The 10,840-nt window shown below is 42.4% G+C and overlaps 1 protein-coding gene across 1 annotated transcript; it reads left to right on the top strand.

Moving 5' to 3' along the window:
* Positions 1-2,618: 2,618 nt before the first annotated feature.
* LOC124788371 (spidroin-1-like) lies at positions 2,619-9,392 on the top strand. The gene is made up of 2 exons (XM_047255636.1): positions 2,619-2,717; positions 8,577-9,392. The coding sequence occupies exons 1-2, from the start codon at positions 2,619-2,621 to the stop codon at positions 9,390-9,392; spliced, it is 915 nt and encodes a 304-aa protein (XP_047111592.1).
* The last annotated feature ends 1,448 nt before the right edge of the window (positions 9,393-10,840 follow it).

The raw sequence follows: 10,840 nt of genomic DNA, 5'->3' as shown, positions 1-10,840 counted from the left end.
TGTCGACTGAAATAACACTTGCATTCCGTAGCCGAACTTCCCCGAATGGGGCCTCCTGGCCAAAAATACCATATGGTCATTTTATTTCATGTGAGGTACAGTGTCAAATGCCTTCTGGAAATCTACAAATACGGAATCAATTTGAAATTCCTTATTGATAGCACTCATCACCTCGTGTGTGTAAAGAGCTGGTTGTGTTTCACAAGAACGATGTTTTCTAAATCCGTATTGAGTCCTTGTCAATAGACTGTTGTCTTCACGGTAATTAATTCTGTGTTATAAAATCCTGTTGCATACCGACATTAATGATATGGGCCTGTAATTTAGTGGATTACTCCTGTTGCCTTTCTTGAACATTGGTGTCACGTTCTGACACTCCGCTCCTTTTCACGTTCGTCAGACATCAGCAAAAACATGCCGTGAGTGCGTTAGCGTCATTAGAATAAATTTTTGAGTTTAGGAGTGGACTCTTATTCTATTACAGAGAAAATCGGTGTTTAGCTGTACTAAATTTGTTTCATTCGTATATTATTGTTGAAGAAGCACACGGGTTTACATAGATTGTGACATGAAGATTTCAGGAGAGTTGACAAGCTAATGCATTACGGCCTGTTTAGCGGAAATAACATTGAACACAACAATATCAAATTTAAAAAGAAGGTTCTCTACAAGATTTATCGTAATTCTAGACAGTGCAGTTGGGCAATATTACGACAAATCGTCCGAGTCCGGTTCTAAGTTCGGCGATATTTAGGATGACAATCAAGTCTACGGAGGATGGTTAGTTTGTGTGACAAAATGAGCAAAAGGTTACTCAAGATTGCTCGAGTTCACAATGGACGCAAGCTGTTGAACCAACAAGTTTACGCCTCTGTGAGCAGCATTTACCTTTAGCTGTGATGTGCTGTAGACTGCATGGCTGCTTTCGGCCTCTGAAAATCCTATAAAAGCTAATCAAAATCTTTACTTATTTTATCAGCTGAAACTGTCCTGTGTTTCTCATTAGGCGAGAAAACATGCATTTATCCCTAGTCTGGAAAATATGGCGATATACACGTGCATAGATGGAGCAGCGTGTATACTTCAACACCCTCTCAGTTCTCACAAGAACAATTAACTACATGGCTGTTTCGTGTCTCCACTATCGGAGCTCAACGACTCTTCAGCTAATTTGTAGCTGAGTGTCAGCGAAAGTGAACGCAGTGTTCACACAAAATTCTTCTTCTGGCGTCGTACAGACAGTGATGCGCTCTGTTTTACACTTGACACTGGTTCAGAGGAAAGTCCCCGAAGTTTTAGGTATTGTGTCTTTCGTGCTTCATGTCACGGCTTTTGCAGACCAATGGGAGTATTCCTTTCATCCTGTGCAAACTACCCCTGCCAATCGCAAAGGACCTACCTTTAAACTGCATTGAAACATCGCCCCTTTTTCTCCTTCCGAGTTTATTTCAACCAGTCGGACATTTGGTGCGCGCTCCTGACGCCTATAAGTTGCACACGTGCATCACAAGCGTACCACGGACCTTTCACGTTATCAACTGCGCCACTGGTCTGTTTGTATACACCTGGAAATTCCCAAACGCAGTTTTCTAAAGAGTTTCTGCGCCACAAGCAGCGCTGGGCCGCTACCTGCTCCCCTCAATGCATTGCCCAGCACGTTCGTCGTCCCTCTCGCCGTGGGTCACCAATCCTTGTCAGATGGGTTCCGTTAGACGTGGGCCGTGACGGCGGAACTTGCGTCTGCCCCCAAACTAAAACCTTTTTTCCAGCAGCTTTTTTTCATCTTTTGCTGATTGACATGCAGGATTTGGGTTCGGTGTGCTAACACCATCGAATCGAGTGTCTTCCCTTTTGGCATTACCTACTGTACGTTTTGATAGGCAAATCTGCTCACTACCACTGATGTATGTCAGGTGACATATTCATCTATTCGTTACGGTGTGTAAAATTTCATGTAAGGCGCAAAATTAACATTCATTCAAGCTGCCACCTACCAACGTGTGCAATTTTCCACTCTGTGAGTAAGCATCTTTCTGCGAGCAAGCGGTATGTATGAAGTTATGTATGGAGCTCTCGCATCAGCATACTCTGAAAGGACCCTAACTGGTATGCAGTCTGGGCCGTAAGACTTGCTTTTATTAAGTGAAATTGCTTCACTGTTTGATCGTTATGTCGATCGGCAAGACTCTCGACACCGCACACAGCGCCTCTGTCGAAGCTGAGCGGAACGCCCGTGGTGTTACACGCCTTTATCCGCACCTCGGTGCACTCCTGTCGGTCACTAGAGCGAGAGTCTGTGCCCATATGCTCACTGCGATTGGATTGTATTGTTTGGGGGGAAGAGACCAAACGGCGAGGTCATCGGCCTCATCGGATTACGGAAGGATGGGGAAGGAAGTCGGCTGTGCCCTTTCAAAGGAACCATCCCGGCAATTGCCTGGAGTGATGTAGGGAAATCACGGAAATCTAAATCAGGATGGCCGGACGCGGGATTGAACCGTCGTCCTCCCGAATGCGAGTCCAGTGTGCTAACCACTGTCAATCCGCAGAGAGCGCATCGGTATGTTGAGACGTGTGTAGTGGATATTCCGTACTTAGTAGTGCATTGCAATTGCGGGATGGAACAGCTCGGCAGACGACTGGCGGGTGGAGGGGTCGAACAGAGCGACCGAATGCTGACTGGCAGCGTCGCTGGTGATTCGTCTCCAGCCTGTGAGGTAATGGTTGCAAAATCCGACCGGTTTTAAACCGATACCTGTATTTTAGCTCTGGATAACTGGTATTTTTCAGTATTTGTTTGGTCTCAGTGATAACAGGTGTTTTTCACTATTGTTAGTAACCGGCTAAAAATGGAAATGTCATTTAGTCATAGCAGCAGTGCTAAAAATTTTCATTCTTAAATAACCGTTTTTTTTAATAAAAAGGAGTAATTTTTTATTCGTGAAATTTCCATTGGTTTGAAATATTTCGTTTTTATACAAAATGGGAAAAGCGAACAGTGCTATTTTAAGAACAATGTCGTCAGGAACAAGCAACAAACACGTGGCGTAAGAACTGGTACAGCATTACTGTGACAGTAATGTCCCTGGTGCCGTGTGTTGTGCAGTGCGCGGTAACTGCCGCACCGCTAGTCTGGGGAAGGGTGGGGAGAGCGGCAGTGGCAGCGGCGGCGGGCGGCTCAGGGCGCCGCAGGGGACGCGCCGAGTGCTGGGGCCCCTCCACGCCCACACTTGCATGGTGACCATTCAAAGAGCTATGCTATCACCTAAAATGAATTCCACTGAAAATGCAGCGATTTATTTTCGGCTGCCTTGTTAACCATTTGTAACTTCCAGAGAAGCGTCACGAGTGGCGAATTTTGAGTAAAACTTACACATTTCTCTTGTTACTGTGTTAAAACTAGCTTTTTTCCAAACGTAATGGAGTTTACGCTGTCTCACCTCAGCAGCATGTTGTGCAGACACAATTGCGAGAGAAATCTGAAACAGTGGTTTACTGACTATATTAAGTGAGAAACTGAGGAAAAGTACACTCAGTAGGTTATGAAAAAGCACATCCTCCGTACAAAATACCGTGTAACGTTTTCACATATGTTGTTCCAAAACCCATAACATTTCTTGTTTTATCAGCTATTGATGGCCCTTAAAAATCACATTCTTTCACCGAAAGAGTCTGTAGTTATTAGAATGACACGGCAGATAATGAAGTCTTACATAACAGTGATATGGTAAAATACTCTCCTCTTTGTGTACTATCATTTGCCAAAATCTCATTTTGATATCCGAAACCGTTTACGAAATATGACGAATGTTGTGAATATTTCACTCTGGCTTTATTGTTGACTTGGTGCGATCGCAAATGAGTGTGCTACATCAGATCAGTTTTCTCAAGATTGGTGACAGATATATACCTCTACCCAAGTCTAAAGAAAAATTCGATGTGTTACCTAAATTTCATACGCAACAACATATTATGTAATATGCAGCAAACGTAAAATCATACTGACCTATCTTTTTTTATTTCACAATTTTCCGAATTTGCGTAGTATCTTAATTTCACGTAAATATCACAATAACTGTGGCCATTAACGAAATTATGGGCACATTGTCATGAACCTAAAACAAAAGCCGCTCGGAGTGGCCGCGCGGTTTGAGGCGCCGTGTCAAGGATCGCGCGGCCCCTCCCGCCGGAGGTTCGAGTCCTCGCTCGGGCATGGGTGTATGCATGTTGTTGTTAGCATAAGTTAGTTTTAGTTACTTTAAATAGTGCGTAAGTCTAGAGACCGATGACCTCAGCAGTTTGGTCCCTTAGGAACTCTCTCTCTCTCTCTCTCTCTCTCTCTCTCTCTCTCTCTCTCTCTCTCTCTCTCTCTCTCTCTCTCACACACACACACACACACACACACACACCTAAAGAAATAAAACTATAAATAAACCAAAAATGATATTTTTTTTACCAAACACTTTCTGTAAAATCGTTTGAGAAAGATGTGCTCGTCCAGTCTGTCATTGCTGACTGGGTGAAAGGTCGGAAACACTGTCCTCCGCTTCTGAACAGATGAATAAACTCGCCCAACGCTTTGGACGAAAACTGGTCACTGTGCGTCGGCCACCGAATCCTGCGTGAACAGTGTGTGAAAACGAGGAGGAGATTACTGTTTAACGTCCCGTCGACGACGAGGTCATTAGAGACGGAACACACACCCTTTCGAAGAAATCTTCCCAGCATTGACCTTAAGCGATTTAGGGAAATCACAGATATCCGGATGCTGAACGCAGGTTTGAACCGTTGTCCTCCCGAATGCGAGTCCATGGGGCTACCACTGCGCTATCCCGTCGGTCAGTGTGAAAGCCTTCCCCCAACGTGGTGTATGTGGGCAGTAATTCCTCGCTATTGTCGTCGGACATCTGTTGTATTGTAGATAGGCACCAATCCTAGTCTGGATATATTTTCATGAAGTGACTTAGCAGTGAAGTACAATGCTTCATTCGTTTTAAAAAATTTAAGATTTCTCTGCCATTTCTATGAAATGATAAAACAGAAAGGAAATATGGTAACAGTAATAAATTAAAAACTTGTCAACAATTTATTCACAGTATACAATAAAAACAGCAAGTAGCTGATCTGCTACGTAATATGCCTTTATCTGCTTGTGGCCCTAGAAAACGGACAAATCAACATGAAAAATTTGGTTCTTCTACCTCATTTTCACCTTTAGGACTGGCGATTCGTAATGCCCAACTTGTGGTATGATCCCCGGTCAAAATACCGTGGCTCTTTAAAAATCCGCTCAGTGAGCAGGCCAGACCTCAAAATATTTTCAAGAAGACATGTTTTTGATAAACAGGCGGAAATCAATTTTGCCTAGTTCCTTATAATAAATTTACAATGTAAAAATTTTATACAAATAAATGTACTAATTCTATCATTATTACAAAGATTTTAAAATAAAATAAATATTCTTAATAAAAAACCTAAAATAGTTATAAAATCAAAATATAAAATAATGAACTAAAATGTAATCTCAAAGATGGCTGGTTTAAAGCTTACTATTATATTTTTGAAAACAAATTATAGGTTAATAACTTCAAAGCTTATCCCTTAAGGAATAAATAAGTTAATATTTATACTTAAAAAATTAATTAAAAACAACTTACTTTAAAAAATTAAACTTTTTCTTAAAAAACTAGATATCTTAGGAAATAATTAACATCTCATTTCTATAAATAATTTAATAATAATTATGATACATTAACCATAAATTATTTGTAAATCAATCCAAATCGAGACATGTAAAATAAATACTAAAATTTTGATAAACCCTGATACAAAAGGTACAATAAATAAATTCTACTTTAAAAAATTTAAAATAATATTTCATAAAACATTTACATTACCAATACACTATAATTTAAAAAATCAATTCTATAAAATATACTAAGACGAAATCCAACAAAATTATTTATATTAAATAATTAAATAAACAAAAAATAAATATAATAAAATAAATAATCAAGATATCCTGATTTGCACAGAAGAATTTTCAGTATAAGTGAAACACTTAACTAATGTGTTATATCTTGAACCTCTTCCTAGACACACTTTCCAGTACATCTACTATGTTACGACTTATCTAAATTGAAGCTACTTTAAAACAATCAATTTAGAATAATCAATAATGAGAGCGATGGGCGTTGTGTACACACCTCAGAGCCAATATCAGTTAAATTAAATAAATCAAATTACTATCAAATCCACCTTCTTTAACAGTATTTCACCATCAAATCCGTTATAAACAAAAATCTATTTTAACTTTGTAACCCACTTCCTCTTAACTATAAGCTGCACCTTGACCTGAAATATTTTATAATTACACATCTTGAGAATTATAACTCTAAAAAGATTCTCTGATAATGGAGATATATCAACAAATAAATTAAGTAGAGTAAATCGTGTATTATCAATCCGGGGTAGGTTCCTCTGAATGGAATGAGATACTGCCAAATTCTTTGGGTTTAAAGACCTTAACTAATAGTCCCTTGGTAAATATAATTAACATTTAAAATAATAGGGTATCTAATCCTAGTTTATTATTTAAATTTCACAGATTCATAAAAAGAGCTACAAATAAATTTTAACATTTCACCTTACAAATTTATATTTTAACCCTAATAATATAAACAACTGTTTTAACCAATAATATTCACTTGTATCAATCATATAGCCACGGCTGCTGGCATGAATTACGCCAATACTAAATCAATTGCTAAATCCAAAATCACTTGATAGTTAAATCACATTACCTTAAGAGTAGAGTTTTGAGAAATTAAAATCAATAGCATACTGGTCATTTTTTGTAGTAATCAACTACTTATGGCTTTTCGTCAAAAGCAGCGAATGGTGGATGGGCTAAGTTTCCTTTTATTTGTGCATTTAATTTAATAGTCTGATTCTATGTATCTTGAAACTGAGAGGGTCAAAAATTTTCAATTTTTATCGATTTCTACATTTATTAGAGGAGATAATAGGAACAAAAATTCGAAAATCGGCTACTTTAGAAACTGGTTTTTTGACTGGCCTTAACGATCAGGTTAAACTGGCGTGAAAAAAGCCATATTTTATTTTTTGTTTATTTCATTAACAGTACAGAATAACAGACAGCCTTGAAATTTCAGGTGGATCTGATGTTCGAAATGTAATAGCAAAGACATCTTATTGGTACAGTCTGGTTGGTATGCAGCTGTTAAGGCTATTTTATATCATATAAAGGAAATAATGTACAAAAAATACCTCTAAGGTTACAGAGAATTTAATGCTTTACGATTGTTGAAGTGGTTCTGTATAATTCTTTTCTGACTAGTTGAGGAGAATATAATTTAGAGTGTACAATGCAAACATAAAATGAGACAAAGAGATACAATACGATAAGTGTGGTGAGAAATAAGTTGCAAAATGTAGAGGGAAGTGATATGGTACATTTAGATTGTAATATAAGTTAAGTAGCTTGTTGGTTGATAATAGCCTATTTCTATTTCAGGTGAGAATATGTAGGTAGAGCCTCGAGATAGTTTCATCTGTAGCAGTGTGTGTTTATGGAGGTTTGTTGTGTTTGTGCGTATTGATATATTACCTCGAGTGCTGCATGTAAGGATACTACATTTGTTTGTCTAGTTGTTGGTAGTTGCGGTATATTCTGTGTGATACCTTAGATACATACACACATGGTGTTATACATATTATATAGTGACTGAGCAAAAAATGCTTCAGATGGTTCTGCGCACTATGGGATTTAAAATCTAAGGTCATCAGTCCCCTAGAACTTAGAACTACTTAAATGTAACTAAGCTAAGGACATCACACACATCCATGCCCGAGGCAGGATTCGAACCTGCGACCGTAGCAGTCGCGTGGTTCCAGACTGAAGCGCCTAGAACCGCTGGGCCACACCAGCCGGCACTGACTGAGCATTTGACAGAAGGACTACATGTATTTTAGCTTTATTTGAAGAATAGACTTATGGTTGTAAATTTATTAGTCGAAACGGAGTGTAGTTCATTGCTAATTGAGTGCAGTATACCTAAAATAACTTAATACAAGACTTTTTAATTTTATACACGGTTTACACAGAAAATACATTTGGCACATAAAATATTTTGATTGCAGCTTTACACAGAAGAGAATATTCTTCTGTCTGGACGTAATAATACGAATAACACATTGCTGCCTGTGTATAGTATAGTATAAACAATATACAATGTGTGTTTGGGGAGGAGGAGCCTCTGAATAAAATAACTTTGCACCTTGTCCTGCCTAGAGCCGTTACCTTACTACTAGAGTCTTAGTACGTGGTGTCACTGCTCGCGTCGGTGCTTCGTTTGTTTTACGATTGTGACTGCCCGTTGTGTTGTTTGTGGCTGTGTTGTCTCGTGCAGTGTCACGTGTTGTCGGTTTGGGTCCTTACGTGTCGATCCTTTCTGTTAGACGAGCACTTGGTGTGTTAGTCGCTTCGCCGGTTCCGGAATGTGTGGTCGACATAAGCGAAAACCGATTATTTGAGCGGTAACCGCCGCCCCTAGCGTGGGGCCCTAAAGGGACAACTGCGGCGGCGCCGACACGTGGCCGGCGACGGCGACGGCGACGGCGAATGCGACGCGGGCCGATCGCAGCCGAGGGCGGCCGAGGCGAGCCGAGCCGAGGGGGCAGCGGCCGGGCCCGGGCAGCGCAGTGCGCGTCCGGCCGCAGCGCGCGACCCGCCGCCCGCGACCCGCGAGATGCCGACCGACGACGGCGCGCTCACCGTGGCCATGTCCAAGGGCCGCTCCGCCTCCATCTGCGCGCCCGGCTTCTCCAGCATGGAGGCCGTGGCCGCCGCCGCCGCAGCGGCCGCCGCCGGCGGGGGCGGAGGCAGCGGCAGTGGGGGTGGCGGCGGGACCCCGGTGGCCGGGAGGCGGCGCCGGCCCGCAGCCCGGTCGCAGAGCGCGCGCCTCACCGGCGGCAAGTCCGTGCGGCGGCGAGCGGCCGCGGGGGCGGCCGGGGGCGGCGGCGAGGGCATGCGGGGCGGCGTGAGCGAGCCGCGCCTCGCCGGACACGGGGCGGAGGGCACGCCGCCCCCGGCGCCGGGGCTGGGGCTGCCCGCCGCCGCCACCCCCGAGGCGTCGCCCGGCTTCCGCAGGCGCGGCTCGAGCCGGCGCTCCGTGCACCACGGCCACGGCCACGCTCACGGCCACGCTCACGGCCACGTGCAGCAGCCGCCGCCCCGCAAGTCTGCCGCCTACCTGGACGTGCCCGACGCGCTGGGCGGGCCGCTCGAGGGCGAGGACGACGAGTCGTACCGCCTGCGTTCCTTCAGCCTCACCTCCAAAGGTAGGCGCCGCCCCCCACCCACCTGCTGACCGCCGTCTGTGTATGTGTCGTCGTCGCCGATCTGTCAGACCTACTGAAGGACCGGAGTTGATGCCGTGTTCCCACATATCGGAGTAATATCGCCATCTGATCGTTTAAACGCGAGTTTTGGATCGGTTCACCACTTTAGTGGTGACGGACCCTACCGACGTATTTATTTACAGTTGCGAAGCACACCGCTCATAAATGTGTGACTGAGGAACAAGTCCGTACACCTGAGTTCGTGGTGTTAGCCTCTCCGATTACGGTAGATATTACGCGGCAAGTTTCTTCAGAATTTTTGTTTTGTTTCCAAAGGGTCCCCAACTACGATCCTCAGTAGACATACTTCCGTAACTTTCCTGCGCGATTTCTTGCGAGAAATGTGTGTAAATTTAAATGAAAATGTTAAAAGTACGCAGTTTATTGCTTGCACAGTGAGATTGTATTACTATGTATTTTTGTCATAGAATGAGAGCAGAGGCAGCCCACGAGGGCAAACGAAGACTCGAATAGTACCGAAGCACGGAAGAGCCGTAGTTTACTGAACATATTACATACAGCGAAATTACTCACAACAGGATGCACGACAAGGGACTGCAAGACTAACGAGAACACCACACGGGGTTCAGATTTTTGTAATTATTTTATTTTTGTGATACGACAAGTTGAGAACTCACATCCGGAAGTAAGTAAATTCGGCAGTAAAACGTTCTCGATAAGATCGACATTGAAATTTTCCGAATAGAGGTCGATTTTCGATGGGCAGCGTGGCTGTGTGGCAGACGGCTCGCCCCCACACGTCCAGCCTCCAGTTGGTTCCTGCCCACAGCAAACTTTTAAACAATGGCGCGTGGTCTGAGAATATCTCCTGAAACGTTGAAAGACATAAAAATTAAAAACATATTTTTAATTATTTCAATTTAGACAATCTTTACTAACAATCTTAATAAAATGTTGGTGATTAAGAATTTATTTTTGCAGTGAAAACTGCATTTTTATGAGCGATGTGTATTTAGAAATAAAAAGACGTGCATTTTCATAAAAACGACAGTCATCTGTATGTTAATTAGCACACATTTCATGAATTTTATATTTAAATATTACAGATATTCGAAGTGATCAAAATATGGAGAAACAATGGCCGCAAAAAGACTCACATCACTGATTAGCGCTACCGAAATTCCTTTACGTTCTTCACACTTCACCGAAATGCTCGTGCAACAACATGCCACTTTGTTTAAAAATTTGCATCGGCTGCGAATCAAATCTTACTGCCCAGATCGTGGGCGAGCATTCGCGAGTCACGCGATCTGGCAAGGATTTCTCCTTGCTTTTGGAGCTTTAAAAATACTTGGAAAACTTCAAAGTCCATTTTCTCGAGAATTTTTGAGATTTGCACCGAACTGCTCTGAGCGATTAACATTTCTGGACTTCACATATCATAAATATAAAAAAA

The sequence above is a fragment of the Schistocerca piceifrons genome, chromosome 3, assembly GCF_021461385.2.
Source record: "Schistocerca piceifrons isolate TAMUIC-IGC-003096 chromosome 3, iqSchPice1.1, whole genome shotgun sequence".
Taxonomy (NCBI): domain Eukaryota; kingdom Metazoa; phylum Arthropoda; class Insecta; order Orthoptera; family Acrididae; genus Schistocerca; species Schistocerca piceifrons.
Note: the sequence above shows the minus strand (reverse complement) of the source record. Positions and strands in the feature narration are given on the sequence as shown.

Coding starts and splice junctions, on each gene's coding strand:
- LOC124788371 (XM_047255636.1), top strand. CDS start 2,619: ATGGAACAGCTCGGCAGACGACTGGCGGGTGGAGGGGTCGAACAGAGC. Junction 2,718..8,576: donor ATTCGTCTCCAGCCTGTGAG/GTAATGGTTGCA, acceptor CGCCGCCCCTAG/CGTGGGGCCCTAAAGGGACA.